Source organism: Sceloporus occidentalis, unplaced genomic scaffold (assembly GCF_023333645.1).
Source record: "Sceloporus occidentalis isolate IW3139 unplaced genomic scaffold, rSceOcc1.0.p SCAF_9, whole genome shotgun sequence".
NCBI classification, from domain to species: Eukaryota; Metazoa; Chordata; class Lepidosauria; order Squamata; family Phrynosomatidae; genus Sceloporus; species Sceloporus occidentalis.
This window is the reverse complement of record NW_028316989.1, coordinates 13,620,743-13,648,091: the sequence shown is the minus strand read 5'-3', so window position 1 is coordinate 13,648,091 and position 27,349 is coordinate 13,620,743. Positions and strand designations below refer to the sequence as shown.

The window sequence follows — 27,349 nt, the reverse complement described above, 5'->3', positions numbered from 1 at the left end:
AGACTAACCGGTTTTTATTTTAGCATGACTTTTAGTGGATATAAACCCACTTCTTCATTCTAGACTGCATCTGAAGTGGGTTTATACACACAAAAGCTCATGCTAAAATAAAAAAGTAGCTGGCCTTAAAGGTGCAACTGCATTACTTTCCCCCCTTCCTCCTGTTATGTTTCTGTATTAGAATATTTTAACACCCTCAGTAGGGCAGAAAGTCTTTCCTAAGCTCCAGGATAGCCATTTGTCAGAGACTGGGTTTCACTACAAAGCCCATCTCCCATTTTTGCCCTAAGGAAATGCTGCTTCCAGGAAAATTTGCAAGAAACATCACAGCCACTGCAAGACCTTGTCATTGTTTGCTTTTATTGTTATTTTATCTTAACACAAACTTTTCAAGGCAGGAACTGGAGACCCCCAATATGGGGGAAGGACCCCTTGGCAAGAATTAACCTCCGCCTCCCACTGCTTTGCCTCTTTGTGTTGAGGGAGCCATGGTAGGTCATTCCCTTCTTGTGCTGCGTGGTTAACATGGGAGGAACCATGGAAGGCTCTGCCCACAAAAACCACAGCGTTCCACGTGGTTCCCGTGCCACAAAGATAATGCAAACAAGAAGGGGGAGGGTGGCTAGCCAACATAAAATTAAAACAGCAGGATGCAACACGCTGTGGCACAGCAGCTGGGAAAAACAGGCTCTCAAAACAGGCTTGTGTTTTTTGCCCTCCAGGGACAGGTGAGCCAGTGAGATATCAGGGTTCAAACTATCTTGGAACATTCCAATGCAGAAGAGGCTGGAAGAAGAGATGGAGACAGGCCCTACTACATATGCAGGGAATCCGTGGAACCAGTTAGAGACTGACTAAAGAAAAATCAGATCTCAAAGGTGGAAGGGGAGCAGAGGTGTGATCATCATGGTTTAGGAATGGACCAGAGGAACAACAGTTTCTGAGTGTGGCATTCACAACAAGGAAGAGGACTTGGCAGGAAGCAGAACCATTTCTGGCAAAGGACAATGGAATCTACTGGGATGGGCAGCACATACTCCTCTTGGAGTATTTCCAACACTTCAAAAACAATCCTGATGTTTTATGTTCCCAGGATGGGCTCCTTAGCACCATCAGTACCTCAGATGCAACATCCTCAACCTCTCTGTGGCACAAGATGGTCCCTTCTTTCCACATTAAGCACCTTTGAAATAAGGCCTTCCTTCTTCCTTTTACCAACCCACCCACCATTAAAAGGTGCATATGGGTCCTAGTGGTAAGGGGACACCAAAGGAAGCCTTATGTGGAGCCAGGAGTGCTCTCCTGAGAAAATAAAGCCCCTTGTTCTTTTTTCTAAGTAGCACCAGCAACTGTGTGTGGTTCTCATAATTCAAAAAGAACTGGGAGCCACCAAAGTGAGGCTTGTGCTGTTCCAGACCAGCCCCTGGGAGTGTTGGGGAAAAGGCCTGGAGCTCCAGAAGCAGGCAGGAAGTGACTCATACAATCTGAATGCCTAGTTCTTCAGCTGTCTTCTGAAGCCTGTCCATGACATTTTCTTCTGACTCAGTGGCAAACTCAGTAGGCACAACTGCCCGGCTCTCAGAGGGGGCATTGGCCATGACGTAATAGACGGTCTCACTCTCTCCATGCTCATTGGTCCTGCTCACAACACGGATGATAGGGCTGGACGGTGCACTCAGTTCTTGGTCTGGGGAAGCACTGGTATCTTGCTGAGCAGAGTCCTGGGGAGGCATGGCCACTTCCAAGTCCGCGTCAGCTGTCTCCTCAGGAGATGGCTCCAGGATGATTCCCTGCAGGCTGTCCTCTGCCCCAGTCAGAACCACACACTGAGCTGTGTCATCTAGAATCTCGCCCTGCTTTTCCCGGTCCTTCAGCAGCTGCTCTGTCAACTCCACGCTTTCATAGCGCACCAGCTGTAGCCGCATGTAGCCATCCTCATGCTCCTTGTACCTGGGCAAGGTTGAAGAAGGGGACATTAGTGGGGGACTAAGCCACGGTGACAAGCTGCTATAGGAAGCAATTTCATCACTTTGCCAGGGCCATTGTACAATTAAAACTCTGGACAATAAGGGAAAAATGGATGTGGGAGGACAACTCTGTAGTGATCCAAAGGAAAGGACGGGACAGGACAGGACAGGGCCCTGAAGAAGGAGGCCTTGTTGTGGCGAGGCCTCCTGCAGCGGCGGGAAGAGCCGTGCAGGACCTAGCTGGCCGGCTGGCCAGCTGGGCCCTGCAAAATGGGAGAGGGGGCATTCCAGCCCAGCTTTCCATCCACATACCTGAAGCGAGGATGACCCGAAGGCCATTTGAACTGGTGCTTTTTCCTAAGGTGCACAGTAAGGTTGTTCCCGCGTGTGAAGCATTTGTCGCAAACGTGGCATTTGTAGCGAGGCTCAGAGTCACCCTGAAATAGTGCCAAAGAGATAAAAGCAAAGGCATGAAAGAAAATATTTCTATACACTTAATATACTGGGTATGCTTCTTGGTCAACAATTTGATGGATTCTAGCTGTAACCTGGCAGCACACAGAGAGAAACTGGCCCTAGGTGTGAATTTCAGCACCCTGAGAATTGGAGCTGTAGTTTTGTGAGACATTTACCCTTCTCTGTCAGAGAGCTCTGGTTCCACAATAAACTACAATTCCCAGAATCCCCTAGCACTGAGCCAGGGCTGTTAAAGTGGTCTCAAACTGGATTATTTCTGTGGAGTAGTTTTGGACCTAACTCAATTTTTCTTTGTCTCTAGGCCGCAACACTAAGGCTCTCTGTTGTGGGAATTCGAGTGATATTCTGGCAGCCCCACCCCCACCCCCCATGCCAATGAACATTTGGAAATCAGCCATGGAGTCCATGACTTCCACTGTTCTCATCTTACCTCATGGACTTTCTTGTAGTGCAGTTTGATGGAACAAAGGGACCGGGCGCTGAAGTCGCAGGCTTCAAACTCGCAGCGGTAAGCAGGCTCTTTGCTGTGTGTATCCAAGTGTTTCCGTAGATCAATGAGATTCTTACAGCTGAAAGTAACATGCAAAAACAAAAGGAAGTAAAACTCTGGTATATGAATATTGGAACAGTGGTTTGTGATGGTCTGCAGTAGCTAGAAGCTGGAAAAGAGACATACTGCCTTAACCACCATTCCACTTGCCACCAGTTGAGAAGTCCCTGGACTTCTCCACCTCAGTCTAAGAAACCTAGAGCCTTGGCTTCCTTTTCCCTTGGTCAGCCTCAGTTTACCTGTGATCACAGTAATTGCACTTGAAGGGTCGATCCTCGCTGTGTCGGAAGCGGATGTGGTTACGCAGAGAGGACGGCAGAGGGCAGGTCATGTCACATAGGGGGCACTTGTAGTGGTTGACTATTCAAAGAAAATGAGAGGTGGGGTCATTGCTGGGAGAGGTGGCAGGAGGCGTGAAAAATCCGTGGTTCTTCATCACCACCACCACTTACCGTGGTTCCTCATGTGATCACGCAGCAACCTCTCTGTAGCAAACCTCTTGGAACAGTGGGAGCACTGGAATCGCTGTTCTATAGGGAATGGGTGAGAGTGAGAGTTTTTCTATACCTGACTCATTAGGCAAAACTCAATCATTTTGTTATGCATGATGAACTCTAGATACGAAACTATTTAAATTTAGGTAATATCCTTTCTAGTTCTAGTGATAAAATGGGGCTTTAATATTCCACTGCATACCACAACTAACTGCCACTTTTCTACCAGAAACAAACAGGGTCTACGACGTCACTTCGAAAAGAATGAGGAAAATCTCTCATGTTTGTATGAGAAAAAGACTGACGGATAGCATTTCTAAGAATGTGAAAATAGTGACATTTCAACCAGACAGAGGAAATATAAATGCAAGTGTTAATACTAAGATAGGCAGAATTTATAGAGTTTTCAAGGATTCTCAAGGATACAACTCAGGAAGGCAAAAGTGTTAATGCTAAGAAAGGCAGAATTTAGAGTTCTCAAGGATACACCTCAGGAAGGCAAAAGCAGAGCTTTCCAATAGCTTTTGCAAGGGTCAGGAGGAAGAATATTCCATATCCTTTATAGCTCTTTATCAAAACACACACCACAGCTGCTGCATCTCTGGCTCTTAGGCACCAGCTTCCAGATACTCACGTTCCAAAGCAGTCTGTCGGCGGATGTGGTCAAAAAACTTGGTATTGTTGGAGAACATCCCACCACAGGTGGGACAAGCCACCACTTTCTCCTGCGTGTGGCTGCGCAGGTGCTCACGCAGCTTACACCGGCCTTTGAAGGTGCAGTCGCAATCTAGATCCAAGGAGAACAATTCAAAGAGTCAGATTTGTTCCCAACTGGGACAAGCCCAAAGACTGACTACCCCGTTTAGCATGCCAGTAAGGAAGATACTTGGATTTACACAGGGACAGCAGTCTTTTAGAAACACTGGGATTCAGCACTCCCCTCAAATTTCTCAGATGCTTTTTCTCAAACATAAGGAATTTCTTTTTGGTATTTATATGCATGAAAATGTTTTTAAGGGTCTGTGCTAAGTACTGCACAGAAGCCAAATGATATAACCAAGTTTTCTACACAGCATGAAGTCATTCATGCACACAGTTAAATTTAAGCCCTTCCGCCAAGTTTCTTTTATTTCTGCTCAGGAAAAGAACAAATGGTGAGAGCTTGTGAGTTACTGACAAATTATTTAAAGAGCAGCTCCTCAAGAGGCACTTATTGTTTGGTAAATTCTGAACAAAGTGATGTTATCAGTATGTTAATTTTGCATAATATTCAGTATCACTGAATATTAAAACTCCATCCCCTGCACATCTTTTGTGTCACTCCAAAGCAACAGGAAAATTTCATGCTGCTAAAGAGTTCAGAGCAGGGGTAGACAACTGCGCAGGCCATCCCTCTCACAGGCCACATGATCCCCAGTGCTCCTAAGTACCTCTATCTTCATCAGAGTTCTTCTCAAAATGGGGACTAGAAGTGACATCATGTCACTTTCTGTTGACATTTTGAGGATTTCTATGAAAACAGAAGTATTTTGGAATGCTTGGGTGTTCGGGGGTGGGGGGCTTTCCATGTGGTTTTTGGGTGCAAGACATCTGAAATCATACCAGAAATGCTTGGGTTGGAAGGCTTTGAGGAATGGAGAGACTCAGAGGGTCATGGAAACAAAGCTGAGGGGCTGCATGTGGCTTGTGAGGGTCACACTTTGCCCACCCTGGTTTAGAGTGAGGCTCTCCACAACCACATCTTTCCCAAACCGCAGAGATTCCCATATTACCTTTCCAGCCACAGAAGACCATTTGATTTTCCTTCCCAATGACCTTGTACTCTGTGCAGAAACTGTGATCCTCCACATGTCGGTAGAACCACTCGGGGTTATCGAAAGCTCGCTGATGGGGAAGCAGGAAAATTAGGATATTCTCCAGGGTACACCATGACAACAAAGAAACAGATCCATTTTGAAAGCTCCGTAGGGAACATGTAGTTATTTGGGGGGGGGGGGGGGGTTCAAACAAATGGTCCTTCAAAAAGGAATTAGATACCTGTAAATCTCAGCATAATTCCCAAACTTATCTACTATTACAGTTAAATTTCAATCCACTACTGACGTGAAGGGACACAAGAAAAGAACGAGACATTTGACGTTTTGTACCAGCTTTTTAGCCTTCACTGGTAAGGTCAGTTGAAAATGAATGAGAAACATCTACAATGTTCCCAACACTCGGAGCAAAAACAGATGATTTTCACTGCCCTTTATACCACTATCTCTTTCTCATCCAGTACATCACTACTATGAATCATGAATCGTCCAAATCAGCAGCTTCTCAAGAAGAAAAGAATGAAGGAGGTCTGTAATCCATTTAGCTGCTCTTAGTGCATATGTGAGCCAGCATGGCATAGTGGTCTGAGCGTTGGACTACAACTCTGGAGACCAGGGTTCCAGTCCCTACTCAGCTATGAAACCCACTGGGTGACTTTGGACAGGTCACTCTCTCAGCCTCAGGAGAAGGAAATGGCAAACCTCCTCCGAGCAACTCTTGTCAAGAAAATCCCATGATAGGTTTTGCCTTAGGGTTGCCATAAGTCTGAAATGACTTGAAGGTGCACAACAACAACAACAACAAGCTTGCATGCACACATTGGGATCATCCCCCCCTTTTTTTTTTAGTAGCAGCTTTCAGTGCAGTGCACTGAGGATTGGGTGTTATAAGGGAGGTTTGGTTGCTGCAGATGATCTGGATCCTTATCACTTTTCTTTTACCAATTTATCAAGAAAACACACATTGGCAGCAGCCATCTGCTCCTTGAACAGTGGAAACCTACAGCCTTGGTGGTAGGTTTCTAAGAAAGATGTCAATAAGGAGCATAATTTCGGGAAGTCATGCACCCCTGATTCTGAAAGCCCTACAGATTCATCCTAAAGTGTGGTGGTATACACCTGAAGTCTAGTTGTGTTTACTTAGCAATAAGAAGCACCCTGCACCTGTTCAAAAGACACGCTTTTATTTTATATGCTCCAGGGCTGGGCCAGGGTGGGTCTGTTAAACTTAAGGTAGGTGTTCGGGAAAAACAATCTGGTGTTTGTTTCAGGAAACTGGGGCGGGAAAAGGGGATAGGTTTCTCCTCTGCTTGCCAAACCATTTCCCAAAGTTCTCTGGATTAGGGTACAAAGTGTACAGGCTGACTGTTGTTTCTACAAATTAAGCAAATTTGTACAGACTTTTAGTGGCCCGAAAAAAATAAATTTTAGTTAACAATCCTTCTGGCAAGGTGGTATGTTTTTAGAAGCAACTGTCTTGTCCTTAGAATCTGTCTGTCCTAACTTGTCCCAAGCAAAGCAAGCTTAATGGGCAACAGTCATATCAGACAAAATGTTTCAACTTCACCTCCAGATATTTCCTGAACTGCTTACCTCACAATATTCCCAGAGGCAAAGGAAGTTCTCCTGAATCTCGGGGATGATGTTCCGGCTCTGAAAGTCCAACTGACAGGGGGTTAAGTCTGACTGGCTCTGTAAGGCTTGTAGTCCCCACTGCTTTAGCTTGGTGTGGTAACAGTGGAAGTAAACATGGCGGATCAGCTCTGTAGGGCTCTCTGGAGAACAGAACCCACACTCCTGCCAAAGGCAAGAGTATTCTTCTGAAAATGGAGGGGGGGAAAAAGAGAAAGAACAGAGGAAACTGAATTTGGGGTGAGTTGCTGGGGCCTACAGAAACAAAGCAGATGTATTGCTCTCCATAATTAGAAGTATTGCAAACTTACTTCACAATGGCCTGTTACAGACTGCCAAAATAAAGCTGCTTCGGGTCTCTTTGGAGGTATGCTGTTTAAATGATGCATGCATCCTAAGAATCCGGAAGCTGCACCAAAGCTGCACTCCAGTGCTTAGGAATGGAGTGGGCTTTGGCGTGACCTCCGGACTCTTAGGACCCATGCATCATTTAAATAGAATACCTCCAAAAAGACCCGAAGCAGCTTTATTTTGGCAGTCTGTAACAGGCCAACATCTCTATTCTGTGACAGCTGAAGCATCTAGAGCATCCCTCACTGCTCCATCTTTAGCATTTTGAATACCTTTTGTAAAAAAAAAATTATGAATGGGAGTGGAATCTCAGCTTATATATATATATATATATATATATATATATATGTGCAAGCCTGTGTTTTCTTAAACTTCATCATTTGTACTCACTTTTCTAACATTACATACAAACATTATCAGGCATATCTTCCTTGCTCCTGCATTAACTAGCTGAGGTTGCACATAATAACCAGTCAAGTTCTGGTTTGTTGAATTCTGGCTTGTTCTTGTGTCCAAACACATTTAACAAACAAACCACGTTTTATTTGTGAGCTGCAAACTACAATTAGAAATTAAGTTTATTGTTGGCTTATAAATTCTGATTTTGTTGTTATCTCTGAACCTAGAATCATGGTTTGCACCTGGCTTGTTCTCCCAGGAACTTATCTAAACAGAAGCTGAAAAAATAGGAGCAAAAGAAAAACAAAGGAAGAAAACAGACTATAATCTGGTTGCTTGCCTATGGGGCAATTAATGATAAGGCAGAAAATTAGGACTAAAAGAAATAATGATTTAGCTTGATGTGCAAATGTGGGTACTGTGTGCTAACATCAGCACCTTGCATTGCCCTCATGCTCCATAAACTCCATGGATGAAACAAATAGCCTACTGCATTGAAGGATCTGCAATACCAGGAATCATAATCATAGTGCAGCTAAGTACTAACTGCTTATAGAGCTGTCACCAATGAAAACTGCCAAGTGTTATGTGCCCTCTAACAATGCCCAACGCCACTCCAAGAGACCTGCTTTCCAGTTCCTAAAACACTGATGCTTCTCAGATTTTGAAGAATTAAATTCCATCAAGCAAATCATCACCAATGTTTGACAAAAAGGCACAAAGTAATTCTGGGATGCATTGTTAAAAAGCTGAAAGTAACATTACAACTTACACTAAAAAGAACTTTAAGGTCAGTTGCAAACTGTATCCTATGGCCCTTACCAAGTGGATCCACTTCGTCTTCCTCCTCTCTGCCATGGAGATGCTGCTTCAGATGCTTGGACACGTGTTCACAGAACTCTTCCATCTTTGAGGCCACAAAGCTGCACATCTCCCATTCACACTGAAGAACCAAGGCGTCCTTATTGCCCAGCTTCCCGGGAGGCATGGTAAGCGCACCGCTGGAAAGGAAGAAGAGACCTTATTGAGAAATACAATCTCACTGGCATTCTGAGAAAGAGACAATGGCCACCTTTGTGATGCCCTCTAACACAGTAGGAACTACCTTAACTAAGACTTAGTTTGGGAAAGTTACTTTTTCACAGCAGTTTCCAGAATCTACCACGTAACAGTGGCCATGTTAGCGAGGTAGAGTCTGGTAGTTGAAATCCAAAAAAAGTAACTTTTCCAAGCTTTGCCTAGCAGATAGAGCGAGCATCCTCCTCTTCCTGTCGATTTAACTGTATTTAGTTAAGGTAAGGGGATGGATTTTTAGTTTTGTATGTGTTCTGTAATTGTTTATGGAACTGTTCATGCATTTTTGTAAACCGCCTTGATCTGTTGGAAAGGCGGTATATAAATAAAATCCATTATTGTTATTATTATTTGTGCACAATTCCCCCCAACTCACATTATTTCTTCAGACACCTGCAAAACTCCTCCTATGAATCCATGCTATGTTATGTATTTGTACATTTTTTTTGTATCATTCTTGTGCTTCGTTATTCTGTAATGGCGAGGGTTACGATTGGGATCAGGGATGGTTTTATATCCCAACGCAAACATGTCATCAGTATCAACATGCATTTCACACCCGTTTTGACGTTTTATTCGCCGTGCCGTACGATAGGTTTTGCATCGGAGTCGCTGTAATGAAACAACTCGCAGGCGCAAAACAATTATTTCATAGGGATCCTATGGATCAGAGCTGGAATAGATAGACTCCAGGAGCCCTGATCCAATCCAACCCCATTCTGCCATGCAGGAACTCTCAATCAAAGTACTCCTGACTCCATCCAGCCTCTGTTTAAAGACCTCCAAAGGAGGAGACTCCATGTTCCAGTCTCTGGAGCAGCAGTTATTTGAATATGTTCTTTAACTACTTCGTTGTTGTAGTTGTTGTCGTTGTGTGCCTTCAAGTCATTTCTATGGGCTTTTCTCTCTTTCTCACCTACATGTCCATAAGCCTTCTCCTCCTCCTCTCATGACCTCCAAGGCAGCAAATAGGGATCTTCCTTCCCTCCCTCCCTCCATTTTATCTTCAACAACAACCCTGCGAGGCAGGCCACCCTGAGAAGGCCAAGGAACCAAGCCAAGGTGAAGGTGAAGGACCTAGCCCTCCTAAACCCCAACAGGACCCCCACGCTGCCTCTGGGTTCAAACCCACCCATTATTAACCTCCACCCCGAATCTACCCTTTAGGCCTTGGATCTAGGCTTCGGGGGAGGCACTAGGCCGCGTTTCCATAGTTACCGTCAAGGTTGCTTTTTTTTTCCTCCTCCTCCTCTTCCCCCCTCCCTTTCGGTTTCGAACGCGACGGCAGCTCCCCCCTCCCACTCCCACCTATGCCCATCGCGCGGAAAGCCCGGATGAATCCCTTCAGCCAATCACAGCCCTAGAAGCGATCCGGGCAGCCAATGACGTCGCGCGAGGGGCGGGGCGAGGGCCGACCCGTCACTATATAAACAGCGCACCAGAGCGTTAGGGCCGGTTGGGAACAAGGTCCGGAGTAATATAGTTCCGGTGTCTAGTTGAACCCTCCCCAAAAAATCCGTTTATTTATTGTTGTATTTATTTATTTTTATAGAATATATTTTATAAAAGCAATAAATAAATACAACAATATTTGTATTTATTGTGTATTATTTATTTGATGTTTTATAGAATATATATATATATATATATACACCCACACAATTTATACATTATTTATTGTTTTTGTGTATATATATATATACACACACACACACACACACACACCATTTAAATATTATTTATTTATTTATTGTATTTATAGAATGAAGGAAGAAAAGAGGGGTGTGTATATATATATATATATATATATATATCTTATTCTTTTTATTATATATATATATATATATATTTAAAAGAATATATGTATATACACACATGATTTATATATTTATTTATTGTTTTATAGAATATATATTTATACACACACACTTTATATATTATTTATTTATTGTTTTTATAATATATACACACACACACACACACACACAATGTATATATTATATATTTATTGGCTTTAATAGAATACACGCAAACACAATTTTTATATTATTTGTTTATTTATAGTATTTATAGAATGAAGGGAGGAAAGAAGGGGGTAATAAAATAAAAGGATAAGATGAAAGGAGAGAGGTTTGTGGCTTGCATTCTGCCCTGGATCCTGGAGTTCAGTCTTTCACATTAGCTTCCATCAATCATGGGGGGGCCAAGAGATGAATGCAGAATAGTTGGGGGAAGAGAGAGCCTTTGAACATACGCAGAGTGTTATTCTCATGTTTTCTTCACTAGTTGTGTAGCAGAAACAATCCTGTGTTGTGTATCCTTCCTCTGAAGTAAACACCCCTCAAGTACAGACAAGTCTGTCCAAACCACAGCCTACCTATTGGGACGATTGCGTACACAAAACATATCCTTATAGCTTTACAGTCTAGCCAGTATATGGAAAGGGGGTGTATTGTGTGTGTATGTGTGTGTTGCAACTCCCCAAATCCCACAACCAGCACAGCTACTCCATGGTGGCTGAGGGATTCTGGGAGATGTAGTCCCAAAACAGTAACTTTTCCTAGCTCTCATTCCAGCCTTGTGGGTTCCAGTAAGAGGAGGAGGTCTTAGTTACTAATTTTTTTAAGCTGACAATCGTGAATGATGAAAGCCAGGCAAATAGGGGCAGGCAAATCCAAGACACGCCGCATAAAAACAGTGCTTCTGCTATGAAAGTGAGCCTCAACAAGGAAGGCTTGTACAGAAGGACATTAGATAAATTCAGACGGTGTCACATAAGATAAATTGTGTTGTATCTGGTCCAGGACTTTGTTCCCACAAATGCCCCAGCAGAATCTCCCCAAAATCTTCCTTTTTCAAAGTAATACCATTTACCTTTGTGTTTAAAAACACCAATTTGTTGATTATATATATATATATATATATATATATATATATAAAATTTGATTAAACTTATTCCAAATTTACAACAATATAATGAACAAAAGTTATCCTATGAAACCCGTCTCCTTACTGTTTGAACAATATCACTTTCAACACATGTTCTTTACATCCCTTCCTTTAACCATCAGTGACTCAAATTCATTTACTTCCCTTTTATGACATTTTATCTTTGTAATGCTAATTTCCCAAGAGATTCTTTGTTCTCAACCCCTCAGGCTTAACAAAAAAGAAAAATACATTAGAAATAAAAAAGAAAAAAAGCATGGCTCTTTATACAATATGTCTTATTCAAAACAATATACTTCTTTTCCACTTTCTTCCAATTTCAAGATTTGGTTGCCTTATTTACTTTTAAAAGGTGCTGCGTTAGTACATTGTTGTTGCTTTGTGCCATCAAGTCGTTTCCGATTTATGGCGACACTAAAGTGGGGTTTTTTTGGCATGTTGCATCAGACTGGGTTTGCCATTGCTGTCCTCTGAGGCTGAGAGAGTGTGACTTGCACAAGGTCACCCAGTGGGTTTCATGGCCGAACCTGGATTCGAACCCTGGTCTCCCAGAGTCACCAGCATATGCTGGCAAAACGTTGGGAATAAACTCTTCTAGAACATGATCACATAGCCCGAAAATCCTACAAAAAACTATGGATGTGGGCCACGAAAGCCTCCAACTCTCCTTTTTGTAATTGACACGGTGCGTTGTCTGTTGTACTGACCTTTGCTATGCTGGAAAATGACACCAGGACTTGTGTAAACAACTCATGCTTTGCACCATCCCATCCTATAGCTCAGCTCCTGGCAGCTGCAGGTTAGTACTAAATGGAAGCAAACATTAACTATTTGACTATTGATAAAGTTGAATGGTTTATCCTGAAGATTAATGGGCTGGGTCCATGCTTAGAGTTATCCCAGTCAAGCCTTAATGGGTTCAATGGGTTTGCTCTAATCATGTTGGTAATCTGGCTCCAGCCCAGTGTTGTTTCTCAGTATTGAGCAAAACACCAATAGACTCTGACTTAGGCTGCATCCACACTGCAGAACTAATCCAGGTTGACACCACTTTAACCACCACGGCTCAATGTGAAGCATTCTGGACTTATAAAATCATAGAATGATTGAACTGGAATAATTTTAACTTACAAATATTTTGATATATGTATGATGTGTGTTTATGTGTATGATATACCACCATGCTCCACTTCTAATGTTATTTCTCAATCTCTCTCTCTTTTTTTTCCCTTCCTCTTGGTCCACTGAAAGAGCCTTTTCATCACACTCCTCGCTGGCCATGCAAATTGCATCTAAACAGACATCAAAGTATTTGCATGTACACAAATCCCAGGCATTTTGGAGGCATCGCCTAAAATTACGGAAAAAAGAGGACCATTTCCGTCCGGCTCAGAAGCAAACTTGACTGCGATGCAACTTCATTCTTGAACGGAAAGCTCATGAAGGCTGGCTATCCCGAGCGTCCGGCTGAATTCAGAGGATAAAGCCCTTGCCGTGTTGATCATGGAAACTGGTAAGAGTTGTGGTGATGCTCCCATGGCAAACATTTAAGTGGCAACATTTATCTAGAAGCAGAGCCTGGAAGGTTCCATCATATGAAAAGAAACCAGTTTCCATTAGTAGTTAAAGCAGTTTAGTTGCCAGAATAGTCTACTGCCGTCATTATCCGTCACAATATTACAAAAGTGACTTGTTGCTGTACATGTTTTTCTTGTTAATGTGACAATCCTGTTACTTAATTCTATTTATAACTTTTGCAAAATAGGATTTTAACTTGTTTTAAATTACTGTAAACCACCTTGGATCCCACCCCAGGAGAGAGGCAGGGCATAAACTGAATGACACAAGAAAACAATTTTAAAATAAACATTTAATGTATTTCTTCAAAGTAATGTTTCAAATGGATTGGTTGTTTAGTGTGTTTTAAACCTTTGCGCCACATATTGTTTTGACTTTGGCCAAAGGTACTAAAACGTATTCCTGAACAGGTACAGCACCAAGGAGAGCTCTTCTAAAAATAGTTAAAACCTGGAATGTATTCGCTGCCCCACTAACATGCGAGCCACCAGCATAAACTATCCCCAGATTAACAAAAGATGCAACTGGGAATTTGCTGTATGGCACTGGCAAAGAAGACAAGAGGCTCATAGACAACTGGTCTGGTTATTTTATACATTAGTGTTAGAAATTTAGCTCTCCCTGTTGTGGTTTTTTGGCCCTGTTGCCATCTTGAGATTATGAGGTGCCCTTCCCATTAATGGCTTCCTATCTACCCAATTCCTGATGGATCGAAGACATAGGGAACCCTCTGCCTCTTCACTTAATGGCCTGCAATCCCCTCCTCGGCTTTCCCATGAATGGTTTACTCTCTACCCAATTCCTGATGGGTATAGCTTGCAAATCCTGGTGGATATACCCTGCAATTCCTTCCCCAGCCTTTCACACCACCCTTGCTTTCTCAATAGCCATCGCCTAATGGACAGCTCTGGCTGAGGTTTTGCACCAGCCCTGCTTTCTCCTTCTCCATCCTTAAAACCAGTCCAAGCTTATCTTCCCTCTTCTATTTTAAAGCACTTCTGAAGCATTGTTTCCCCATAGTGTGAACAGGCAGGGGAAGAGAGTAAATTTGTGGATTTGCACCCAGCAGTGTTGTACTCACATGTATGTATAGTATGAGTCCTTTGAATAAATGTTCCTTGTCCTATCTCTCTAAATGAGAAGGAATAATCTCTTCTTTCACCATGATTTGGGAACAGCCCCTTTAGCTACGATTTCTGTCTTAAGTTCCAAAAAGGAAAATATGTTCTCTGTCTGTGTATTTGAATGAGAAACTTGAGCAAGTATGGTACCAAATGTATAGCACTTATATTACAGGGATCATCTCTAATCTGGTTTTGCCTGGAAACTTCAGGGCCTGGGATGATCCCAAACCGGTAACCCTAATCGTATCTAATGGTTTCACCAAGGCTATGCCTTGTAACATCACCAGAGTCCTTCCCCGTGGCATCACAAGGAGTCATTACTAAGTCCTGTGAAATTTCAGCGTCTGAGACTGGAAATCCAAATCCAGAAATGACCTGAACATTTGATGCCTGGCTTCTTTTTCTAGTAGCTTATCTAACTTTTGAAAAGAGCTTCTGCGCAGTCCTATCCCACTCGACCCCGGGCAAAACCAATCTGTCCCTAGTCATCTATGCAGAGCAAATGCTCCAATGCTAACCCACAAAAAGGTCTAAATTTAGAAAGGGAAACCAGAATTCAAAGGAGATCAAAGAGTTCCCTTGAATGGAATAGGGAGTGAATGTTTGTTTTAGCTCAGGAAATGTTCATCTTTTTCCCCCCCAAAGGATTAAGCAGAACATCAAGTTCCCATCTGCAACATTTGACTAAAAGGTGTCTCCAGCTCCATGTTGGCTTCCACAGGTGCATGGGCTGAACGCAAGCAGGGGGAATGAAAGGGAAAACTCATTATCTTAGGCTGATTGAGAGGCAGGGATGGGCAGACCTAAAAGCAAAAGGAATAAACAAATGGCAGATTTAAAGACACAGCTCAGACACAAGCATAATGATGTTTCTGAGAGTAACTCTTCCCTAACCCACTATATATTTTATTTTAAGGGAATGGTGCACATGCATAGAGCATCATTATACTTATGGAAAGGAGACACACCTAACCAAGCCAAATGGCTGATTCAGAGACTTGCCAACACCCCTGTTGCTAACTGCTGTCTGGTATTTAAAATAAATAAAATAAAGTAAAACAAAATAAATACTGTTATTTTCTCTTTGGAAGAAAACAGTGGCAGAATCTGAATTCTATGAAATGAACATTTCCTTCAGTCTCCACATTTCTGGCATTGCAGGGAATGAAATGTTATAAATAATTAATTTATTGCTGTTAATGGCGCTCAGGTTAACTTTAACCTATGGCGATCCTATGAATGAAAGACCGCCATTATCAATGTTATCAATGGCACTTTTCCGGTATTGCAAAATCAGGGCTGTGCTGGAGTGGATTCGCTTGTAGTGGGTTCTTCTTCTTTTCCTACTGCCTTCTACCTTGTCAACCATTATTGTATTTTCTAATGAATTATGTCTTCTTGTGATATGTCCTATGTGTGACAGTATCACTTTAGTCATCCTGGTTTCTAGGAAGAGTTCAGGCTTGATTGGCTCTGGGACCCATTTATTGGTCTTTTTGGCAGTTCAAGGTATCCGCAGAGCTGTCCTCCAGCATTCATTTCAAATATGTTGATTCTTGAGTTGAGCTGATACCATGGACATCTATGGGAAGAAAATGGCAGCTGCCCCTTGAAGAATTGCATTTGCTGTTAAATCCAAACAACTGTTGCTTCTTGATGTAGAAAACTGGATAAAATGACTTCCTCAACATTGCACCCTGTGAATGGGACAGGAAAATGCATTGAGGATATTTTGACTCAGTGTTATACAAGAAGGAGATGTTTGTGGCAGGGGGATCCACTAGCCTGGGAGATGGCATTGAGCCTGTCCCAGATGGCTCTTCATTTGCCCTTGAGGAAACATTTCAACTTATTTGAAATATTAATGGTCTGATAATTTTTTAAAAGACCCAGACTCATCTTTGGAGCCCCAGACAGCTTCTGCGGGCATGAAGAAACTTTCCCTAGCTAGTGGATCTCCAAGTAAGAGCCTCAGCAATGCGCACCTTTTCACACTTCCAAATTAGCTGACCCTGTACAACAGCTGGCATCTTCCATGCCAGCCGCTGGTGGATCCACTCCAGTGGTTTATCCAAATTTAAAGAAGATTCAGAGGAGCTATTCCAAGTGTGGAACATAGTTTAGGGATTGAATTGAGCACCATGGAGAGCTCCAAGAACAGTTTGGAGCCTGGAGTGGATTCTGCTAGTGGTCTAAAAAGCTAACTTTTCCCATTTTTACCTGATACCTAAAGATGTCTACACTGTTTTGACACCCAAAATTCTACAAAATCTGCCTCACTCTTCTGAACAACAGAGCCAGCTCTGCATTTAGATAGTGAATTACATGTCTGGCTATGGTGAATCGGGTCTGGGAAGATCAGAGCATCCTTACGTATCAGGGCCTCCCCTTCACAAGATCTCTTCCCTTTGTGACGTCCTGCATGCTGATGCTTCATCCTTTTGCTCAGTCCCTGCAGACTATGGCAAACGCATTTATCAAGGCGTCCGGGTGAAGCACACAGTGAAGGACCTGTTGGCTGAAAAGCGTTTGAGACAGACGAGCAACTCACGGCTGAATGTAAGTGAATATTTGGGCACCTAAAATCCCAGGGCTTGTGGTCTGGAGGCACCTAAAGTGAGGCAAGCCTGGGTCTGTTTGGTGTGTGGTTGGAGACTTTCTAGAACAGGGTGATTTTGTCATTCTATTGGCATGCAGAAGACTGGTGTTTCATATTTAACAGCCACTTAAGAATTTTCATATCTGAGGCCTGATAAAACACTAAGAATTGCCAGGTAATAATTAATTAATAATAATAATTTGTTTTATTTATATACCGCTATTCCAAAGATCATAGCGGTGAACAGCAAGTAAGCTAATTAGCAAGTAAGCCAATTTGCCCCCAACAATCTGGGTACTCATTTTAGCGACCTCGGAAGGATGCAAGCCTGAGTCAAGCTTGGGCCCTTTTGCTGGTCTTGAACTCGCAACCTTGTGGTTTCGAGTGAATGGCTGCAGTACAGGCATTTAACCACTGCGCCACCAGGGCTCCATGGTAAACCCTAAAGGATGCAAATGTTAACTTCTGTAACACAACCCGCTCCCCGCCTCCCCCAAAGATGGATTTTAACTATTTTAAAGTGTATTCAGAATGTGAACACTGAAGTCAGCCTTAGATCACGATTATGACCATGACCAATATCATCATCATCATCATCGTCATCATCATCATCATGGTTGTCCTCAGAGCCTGGAAAAGGTAGTGGTATCATCATCATCATCATCATTGCTTATTTATATAGTACCATCAATTTGCATGGCTCTTTACAAGTACAACAACTGTAAACAATTGGCATGCATTTACACACACACACACAGAAGGAAGGAGGGAATAATAAAATAAAACTATACAATACCATGATAAAACAAACTAGCTAGATAAGATAAAAAAATACAATATAATATAAAACAAACTAATCAGTACATGACCCAGCATGGTGTTCAGACCAGGGTTTGAATCCCCACTGAGTTATGAAACCCACTGGGTGACCTTGGCCAAGTCACATTCTCTCAGCCTCAGAGGATGGCAATGGCAAAACCACTTCTGAAAAAAACCTGCCAAGAAAACCCCATGATAGGTTCACCCATAGGGTCGCCATAAGTCAGCAACAACAATACAACAACAATAAAATATACATGATTATAAAACATGTAAGTGCCAAATACTTTAGAAAATAAGAACGTTTTTAATTCAGTTTTAAAAATAACGAGGGAAGAAGCAGTCTGCAAATCCTAGAATCCCCCAGTATAGCATGTCCTCCTGGCCAAAAGGGGAATCAAACATCCTGGTTCATGCCTCTCCTGTTATATTATGAAAATGTAATTGATATTTTAATTTTTTTATAATTTATATTTATATTTGTTATATTATGAAACATATTGTGGGGTAGCCATTACTGCAGCATCCAAAATCAACCCAGTGATACCTTTAATGTGCATTTTGGTTGTCCCAATAAAGATATCCCTGTTTTGTAGGTTTTGGATGATGCAGTACTTTGTTACATTATGCTTAGAGCAATTGTTAATAGGCCTGTTCAGCTCTGTTCAAAGGCTACAGCACTGGGCAAACTTCCTTGTTTGTACAGATAGCCTTCTTGCTTGTTGGACATGCAACCGTGTGTATGTGCATTGCCACAAAATGTACATTGTAAGCTTTAAAGCAAACAGCAGGCACTTGGGCATGGGATGCACACTATCTATGAATGAGGAACCACCTTTTCCTCAGAACCCTCCAATTTGTTAAAACAAAATGCCCTTTCTGACAGATGCCAGTTGGGCAGCTGTATGTGGGTCTCTGTGTGTAAAAGCAGCTGGAGCTGCAAGACACTAGACGTTCTTTGGGGTGCCGAAATGTACAACTTTTATCTTCCAAATAACCATTGCAGCCACATTTGCATGGCAATGCAGTGCACACTGTTTGCACTTTGGATTTCCCAGGAATGGTGGCGAGGGCCGTGCAAGCCAAAATTCTTGATGATCATGGTTTACTGTTAACCAAGCGGCATGCCGGCACACAGCACCTGCTTGGCTCTGCCTGCTATAGGCAAGCTATTTCCAAGAAAGATTATTTCAGGAGCCTGCGGGCATTTCTATTTGAAATACGCACTGTGTGCCACTGTAAATTTATATTTTAATGATGGTTTGCCGGGGCATGTTTAGTGGTTGCTTTGTGCCCTCTGGACTCTAAATGACCCCCCCAAATCTCAATGGGCTAAAAAGCTACCATTATGCAAGAGCGGACACCGTGCAGCTATTTACTATCATCTTATTTTTTAAAGTATGTATAACTAACTGATCTCAGACTAGGGTGCAGTCAAAACAAATGTTGTTGTTATTGTGCGCTTTCAACTTAAGGTGAACCTGTAACAGGGTTTTCTTGGCAAGATTGGTTCAGAGGGAATTTGCCTTTGCCTTCCTCTGAGGCTGAGAGAGTGTGACTTGCCCAAGGTCACCCAGGACTAATCTGCACTGCAGAAATACATGCAGGTTGACATTGTTTTAACTGCCATGGCTCAGTGCTATGGAATTATGGGGTTTATAGTGTTGGGAGTTATTTAGGCTTCTTTTGTCAGAAAGCTCTGGTGCCACAACAAACGACAAGTCCCAGAATTCCATAGCATTGAGCCTTGACAGTTAAAGTGGTGTCAGTTCTGCATTAGTTCTGCAATGCAGATTAGACCCCAGAGGGTTTCCATGGCAGAGCAGGGAGTCACCCAATGTCCTAGTCCAGTGGCTCAAACCACTGCATTGCACTGACTCTTGCAAATCGCTGATGTTGAGAAGCTGGAGCATGTCCAGAGGAGGGTGAGCAAAATGGTGCAAGGCCTGGAAACCAACAAGCCCTTAGGGATCTGGGTATATTTAGCCTGGAGAACAGACGGTCAAGAGGTGATATGATAGCCATGTTTAAACATTTGAAGGAATGTCATATTGAGGATCGAGCAAGCTTGCTTTCTGCTGCTCCAGAGAATAGGACACGGAGCAATTGACTCAAGCTACAGGAAAAGAGATTCCACCTCAACATTGGGAAGAACTTCCTGAGAGTAGGAGTATGATGGAGTCTCCTTCTTTGGAGGAGTGCTTTGATTGTGCCTTCCTGCATGGCAGGAGGTTGAACTGGATGGCCCTTGAGATCTCTTCCAACTCTATGATTCTATGCTATGATGTTGCAAGGGAGATAAAATTCTTGATGACTTAAACTGCCCAAGTTCTAAATTCTGCCCAAGGATCAAGTACAAGTTGCTGAGAAGACTTCAGCCTGGAAGTCAACATCCAGTCAGTGCAAACAAGACAGTTGGCTCTCTATATCCACAGATTCAACCATCCACGGCTTGCAAATATTCATAAAAAGATGTAAATCCTAAAAAGCAAACCTTGATTTTTATATAAGGGATGCCATTTTAGCATGCCACTGTGTTTAATGGGACTTGAGCAGCCACAAATTTTGATATCCACCAAGGGGGGGATTGACCCAAACCCAAGCAGATGCCAAGGGCCCCATTGTATTGGGTTAAATCAACCTCCCACCACAACTGGTGCCCACTGGATATGATGGACCACCATGCCCCTCATTCTAGGCCAGTATAGCCATTGTTTAAGGCAGAAGAATGGTCTAGATCAGAGGTGGAGATTACGGGCTTCCCGGCTCTTGTCAGATCATATCTCCCAGCATTACTCATCACTGGCAATCCTCACCAGGGCTGCTGGGAATTGCAGCCCAAGAACATCCAGAGGGCCACATAATGCCCACCCCTGAGTTAGATATGTAAGACAAGTTCTTATATTCCCAAGAGCAAACTCTGTCAGTTTCAATACAAATCTTCATAAAGATGTCCATCTCAATGGGCTGGCAATATTCAGTTACCTTTGTTGTGCACATTATTTTTATTTCTCAATAAGTGTAGCTTGTAACTATGTTGAGATGATGAGCTTATTTTCCTGGATGAGCACATGCCCAGGTGGGAGCCGAGAGATGCTAACCAAAAGGAAGTCTTGACACTGGCAAATTTTAATTCAAATTTAAACCTCTAAATTTGGTTGCTTGCCACGGCAGGAAACTCCTGTTTGCCATATGCAAAATGGGGGAAATTATACTCTGACACTCCAGGTTCCAAACCAATGGGAACGTGTCCTCTCTGGCAGTCATCTCATGTTTAATGGTCTCGGCGTGGAAAAGTAGATAGTAAGACAACAGTCTGGTTTGTTCCAAAAGGAGAGAGACACTCCATCATCCTGCCTTCAAGATGAAGCAAGTCCTGAACTTGGGCTCAGCTTGTCTCACTTGTGATGGAAAAGTACAACCACATCCAAAACCCACAAGACAATGATACTTTTATTGGAACAACCAAAATGCACAAAATACAGGTTGAAAGCTTTCAAAGCTTTTACTTGCTTCTTCTTCAGGCAAAGGTGTTAAAGATCATACAGGAGGAAGAAAATTATTACCATGTTAGAGTCACAGCATTTTGTCAAGATGTTGTAGCTGTGGTTTTTAGTTAAGATGACATGGAGGGATCAGGCAACTATTCCTTCTGGCCACTTGGAGTCTGGCAGACAGTGGGCCGTAAAGTCTAGGAAATAAAATTTAAATTCCATTAGCAACTCAAAGAGATCATTCATTTGAGAGGTATCTCAATCTGGATAAAGTAATTTCAGTTGGCCCAATAACGGTATCTCTATCTTGTGGGTTTTGGATGTTATTATACTTTGCTGTATGGCAACATGGCTATCCCTGGATATGTTTTTTGGGGATGGGAAATGAGTGAATGTTGTTGTTGTCAAGTCTGTTGTTAAGTCTGCTTTGGCTTATGAAATTAAAATGAAAGCCCAGCTCAGAACTTGCTTGAATATTCTGGAGACAGAAAAAGCTTCCTAGATTGAATCGGTCTTCCTCTCTTTCTACTGCCTTCCACTTTGCTGAACATCATTGTCTATTTCCAGTGAGATGTATTATGATATATCCAAACCAATGAGCTTGTCCAAAATGAAGTGAGTGCGCAGGAAACTTCATCTGGGCATCTCCATATGGTATGCAAGTCTTCTACAATATCCCCAGTCTTTTGGTATTAGTCGGTATGGAAGAGCATTAAATTCAATCTGCTTTAATCTATTTTATATCTGTCAGGACCTTCCATGATCCAAAATGATTTAAATATACAAATCAAGAGTGCGTACTAAGGATCTCTTGCAGCGTAAAAGTGTAACTAATCTGTTGCAAAGTGTACACTCTAGCCAAAAAACTGTTTTCAAGGGTCAGAAAAATGTTCACCTGCAACAAATGTTAAGCAATCCACTCTGGTTGAGAATCTTATCTATAGTAGAAGTCTTTGTTGTTGTTGTTAGCTGCCCTTGAGTCGAAATTGGAAATGTTACTTTTTCAATTGCAACTGAAAACTATAGAAGAGTGGGAAACAGAAGCAAAATCCAAACAGGCAGAAACATTGCTGAACACGAAAATGGCAAAACAAAAATGAACAAAATGATACCAAATTCTATGGATGCTCGAGTCCCATTAAATACAATGGCATAGTAAAATGCACTGCAGGATTAATGTAGTTTTCACACCTCTTTAACTGCCATGGCTCCATCCTATGAAATCCTGAGTTTTGGCATCAGAGAATTCAGACAGAGAAGGCGAAATATCTCACAAAACTACAGTTCTCAGAATTCCATACCACTGAGCCATGGAGGTTGAAATGGTGTCAAAGTGGATTATTTCCGCAGTGCGGATGCAGCCTGAGACACCTTCAGAATGTCATCAACATCACTCAAATCTTGCAAACTCAGAAATGCCATGTGTTCCCTGATTGAATCCATACATCTAAAAATCAGTCTTCCTCTTTACCTGCCCCCTTTACCAAGCATTATTTTTTCCCTTTAGTCACATCATCTCATTGTATGTCAAAAGTACAACAGCCTCATTTCAGTCATTTTGGCTTCTAGGGAGAGTTCAGGCTTGGTTTGCTCTGGGGCCCATTCATTTGTCATTGGAATGGTCAATAGTATCCATTGAACTTTCTTCCTGCCCCATGTTTAAAATGAGTTGATTTTCTTCCCATAGGTTCACTGCCTTGGTTTTCAAACCCTTACATAGAAACTGGAAATACTATGGCCTGGATGATTCTGACTTTGATGTTTAATGATATGCCTTTACAAGAGAGCCAGCATGGCATAGTGGTTTGAGTGTTGGGTTAAATTGTTGCAAAATTTATATATATTTAACACCCTGTTTTGTCCTTTACAGGGTAGTGTCACCACAACCCAGTCGTCATTTGTCCCATTGCCAGGTAAGTATATCCCCCACCCAGGAAAATACTTTTATTACATCTGCATATGTTCCTCCAGTGATCTTAGGAAAGGCAGTACAGTAGTGAGTTGTGTGTTGTTGGATTATGACTCTGGGAAACCAACAAAGCACATGAGCATTAAAGTTTTGATCCCTTTCTCCCTCCTTCCCATTAAAAAGAAAAGAAATAAGCAATCTTATAATGAATATGAGAGACATGACAGTAAAGATGAAGCTCCCCCCTTTTAAAAAATGGATGGTTGCCACCTGAAAGCCATGACAAAACACTCTCAAATGGGTGGAAATACCTTTCTACCTATATCTAGAACCTTAACACCCTGAGATTTTATTGATTGATTGATTGATTGAATTTATATCCTGGCTTCTCCCAAAATGGGATTAATGTGTTTTGGGATGTATTTCAGACAAAAGGGTGATTGGAAATGACCTGATGTCACCATTATATCTGAGCTTCAGCCAAAAAAAGGTTTATTTAGGCTGTAGTGGTTTGAATGTGATTCTCAGCTCAACCATGAAGCCCATTGGGTGACCTTGAGCAAGTCACACTCTCTCAGCCTCAGGAGAAGGCAATGGGAAACCCCTCTGAAAAAATTGCCAAGAAAACCCCATGATGGGTTCTCCTTAGGGTCACTGTAAGTCAGAAACAACTTGAAGGCACAAAACTAACAGCAAAATCAGATGATAGTTCCAATATAAACACTTTAGATTCCTCTGCATGGTGTTCCTACTTCAGTTCACCTCTTTTTTTCCAAAATGGTAACCCCAATTTCTCCATTGCCCATAAAGGTTCCTCCACCATGTCCAGTTACTACGGAATCCGAAGGTCCCTCATGACAGAGATGGATTTGCAAACCAATAAGCAGATCTCAAGTGATGTCTATGCTTCCTCCCTCATCGCAAAGCCATTTGCGTATGATTCTCCAGCGGTTCAAGGTTATCCTTCCCTTCTGGACACCCATTTCATTGACCAATATGTTGATCACCGGGCCACCTCAGTCACCTCTGGAGCATCCTCACTTTTTGGAGCTTCACCATTGACGTCGGTTGTGCCATCTTTTCCCAGCGACTCAGCCCACTTTTTAGCCGTAAGTAGCTCAGCCATGAAACCCACTGGGTGACCTTAGGCAAATCACATGCTCTCAGCCTCAGGAGAAGGCAATGGCAAACCTCCTCTGAACAAATCTTGCCAAGAAAACCCCATGGTAGTTTCACCTTATGGTCGCCATAAGTCAGAAATGACCTGAAGGCACACAGTAACAAGATACAAGGTACTGTAGGCTATATTTCAGAGGAAGGAACTGGCAAAGCTATCTCTGAGTATTCCTTGCCTAAGTAAACCCTAATTCATGGGGTCAGCCTGTAGTGATTTAAGCATTGGACTACGACTTTGGAGACCAGGGTTCAATTCACAGCTCAGCCATGAAACCCACTGGGTAGCCTTGGGCAAGTCACAATCTCTCAGCCTTAGGGGAATGCAATGGCAAAACTCCTCTGAACAAATCTTACTAAGAAAACTCCATGATAGGATTGCCTTAGCATCATCATAAGTCGGAAACAACTTGAAGGCACACAACAACAACAGTATTAACACTAAAAAGACAAGACAACACTTGAGGTGTTAGATCTGGCCATGCTGACACATGCATAGTTATATCACATCTGAACTACTGTAATACAGTTTATGTGGAGCTGCCTTTGGAAACTGCTCAGAGATTGTGGCGAGTCCAAGATGCTGTGGCCAGATTGCTAACTGGGGCTGGTTACAGGGAACATACATGCGTTACGCGGCTTTCAGCATACGCTGAAAGCTGCGTGGGGAGAAGGGGCGGCGCCTCTCATAGGAATGAATGGGGCACGCACCCATGGCGTGGGTGTACCACCATACCACTGCACTGCCATACTGCCACGTGCATGAACCCCATTCATTTAAATGGGGCTTGAGCATAGGCAGTATTTGCTTTACGCGGGGGAGTTCGAAATGGATCCTCCATGTAAAGCAAGGGCGCACTGTATAACTCCCTTGTTGAAACAGCTTCATTGGTTACCAGTTTGTTTCTGGGCACAATTCAAAGTGCTGATTATGACTTGTAAAGCCCTATACTATATGTCCAGGTTACCTAAAATATCATACCTCCTACTATGAGCCTGCCCATAGGAAAGAGGGTTGTCTCTCCATCCCACCACCTTCATAGACATGTGTGGTTTTTTGAATTACCTCATTTTGAGGTGCCTTGTCCTTCTTTCGGTGATGACATCTGGTCACTCTGAGCCTGTGGTCCTCACTTTCTCCACCTCTCCTCCATTTGCTTTCTTCATGTTGTTGAAGCTGTGTTTCTTTGTCTTTTTCTCAGAGAGACACCTGGGACCAGTCCTTACCTGACAGCCTCAGTCCATCAGATACCTGTTCAGAATCCCTCCAGGTACCTCCATCCACCAGTTGCCTTTCCTCTCACGAAGCAGGAACGTCTTCCCAGTACCGAAGCCCCAGCTGGAGTTCCTCCATCTCTGGAACACAAGCCTATTCCTTCCACGCACTTGAAGATGTCCACTATGCGACTGGCTACTCTGCTTCCTCCTCATATCCTTTCTCGTCTTTTATGGCCCCCGTGGCCAGCGACTTCACCCCAAAGGGATTCCACGCTTCCTCAGAAGACCCCTCAGACGCAACAACAACATCTCTCAATGACAGCAGCTCTCTTTGGCCAAAGGAAGATGGAAACCCACTCTGGGGGTCATACGAATGTCGAAGGACTTACTAAACCAACAGGGAAAACCAAAGCCACTTTAAGAAATAATAAAAATAAGCAAATACTGAGATTTTGGCATCAAGAGTGACCCATCTTTCACTTTGGGCTGAAGACACATCTTACATAGTCAACGCTGCTTACCAAGAGAGTACATCCTTGACTATTTCGTCCTTTCTTCAGAGGACAAGTGATCGCTGCAGTTTTTCTGCATTGCGGGAGCAAACGAATATTTCTCCCCATATTTGAACATCTCAAAATGTTGTAAAGGAATTACTCAGCAGTGAAGTTTACACAATTTAGGTTGTTGGATTTTTTGTTTTGTTTTTTGTTTTGCACAAAATAGCCACATGTGCATTTCTCTGCAGCAGAAATCCTTCACAACAAACCACATCATTTTCTCTGCATTCTTCCACAATACACCAGGACATTCTAATAGTGAGGAAACCACGCAAAAGCCCATTGCTATTCTTTGTGACAAGGTTTCCATGTTGTTGGGACATTTTTTTTCAACCTGGAAACCAATAATTGCAAATATTCTTTCCATCCCTACTCCTTCCCTGCGTTGTCCATCTTTCACAGCATCCCTTCTGTGGAAAGGAGGAGGGAAAATGGTGCGCCATGCAAAGGGAGTTGTGGTTGGTGCATGTAGGGACCACAGGTGTTCATACAAGATCACATCAACACAAACACAACAAACACCACAAATGGTAGAAAAGACGGTGGGTTTCTTTCACAGAGATTTCATGGGCACCAGGGGGAGCTCTTTGCACACCAGCAACAACTTTGCCTGTTTCAACATCTGGGCAGCTGTTTCGCTCTTTTCTGCTGGAATGAATCCTTTGCAAATCCCTAACCATTTATTCTCTTTTTTCCATTAAAGGTTGGGGTTGGAGGCATGTGACTTGCCCAGTAGTTTTTATGGCTGAGTGGGGAATCGAACCCTGGTCTCCAGAGTCATACTCTACCATTCAAACCATTGCACCATGCTGTCTCTTTCTGTACTCATGTGACCTATTAATTAATGAAATGAATTCGTTTTTAAAAATAGTGAGTATAACGGACAACAGCACAAAACTCAGCACTGTAAACTCATTTTCAACCCTGCGTTTCGACGCAAATAAGAGCTTCGTCCCATAGATTTTTTGCTCATTACTCAAGCTTATAAATCAATGCTGTCAAAAACCATGGAAAGGTTCAGGAAATAACTGGAGAAAGAACAAGAAGCAGACTATATCCTTTCCTCTTCAGCACTGGGCTCCTAGCTTGTGTGGGGCCTGGAGCTATTGTTCCAAATGAACCATTGATAATCTGGTCCTGGCAGTTTGGAAGAACCCAATGGACCTGTACA

At 42.6% G+C, this 27,349-nt stretch overlaps 2 protein-coding genes across 10 annotated transcripts; one reads left to right on the top strand and one right to left on the bottom strand.

Moving 5' to 3' along the window:
* Positions 1-57: 57 nt before the first annotated feature.
* LOC149306951 (histone H4 transcription factor-like) lies at positions 58-10,033 on the bottom strand. 5 transcript variants are annotated; one of them, XM_089537490.1, is made up of 10 exons: positions 9,977-10,033; positions 8,507-8,685; positions 6,896-7,122; positions 5,261-5,372; positions 4,123-4,275; positions 3,447-3,524; positions 3,234-3,354; positions 2,875-3,013; positions 2,280-2,404; positions 58-1,950 (listed from the first exon to the last, which is right to left on the bottom strand). In XM_089537490.1, the coding sequence occupies exons 2-10, from the start codon at positions 8,670-8,672 to the stop codon at positions 1,476-1,478; spliced, it is 1,596 nt and encodes a 531-aa protein (XP_089393616.1). In that variant the 5' UTR covers positions 8,673-8,685; positions 9,977-10,033; the 3' UTR covers positions 58-1,475. The 5 variants fall into 5 exon arrangements, with proteins under 5 accessions (XP_089393616.1, XP_089393618.1, XP_089393614.1 ...); XM_089537492.1 differs by lacking the exon at positions 9,977-10,033 and adding an exon at positions 9,919-9,944; XM_089537488.1 differs by lacking the exon at positions 9,977-10,033 and adding an exon at positions 9,675-9,906.
* LOC149306950 (POU domain class 2-associating factor 2-like) lies at positions 8,525-27,349 on the top strand. Of its 5 annotated transcripts, none has more exons than XM_089537493.1 (6): positions 8,525-8,673; positions 12,959-13,220; positions 16,859-16,968; positions 23,192-23,234; positions 24,041-24,339; positions 25,606-27,349. In XM_089537493.1, the coding sequence occupies exons 2-6, from the start codon at positions 13,211-13,213 to the stop codon at positions 26,011-26,013; spliced, it is 870 nt and encodes a 289-aa protein (XP_089393619.1). In that variant the 5' UTR covers positions 8,525-8,673; positions 12,959-13,210; the 3' UTR covers positions 26,014-27,349. The 5 variants fall into 5 exon arrangements, with proteins under 5 accessions (XP_089393619.1, XP_089393621.1, XP_089393622.1 ...); XM_089537495.1 differs by lacking the exon at positions 8,525-8,673 and adding an exon at positions 8,901-8,979; XM_089537496.1 differs by lacking the exon at positions 8,525-8,673 and adding an exon at positions 10,167-10,225.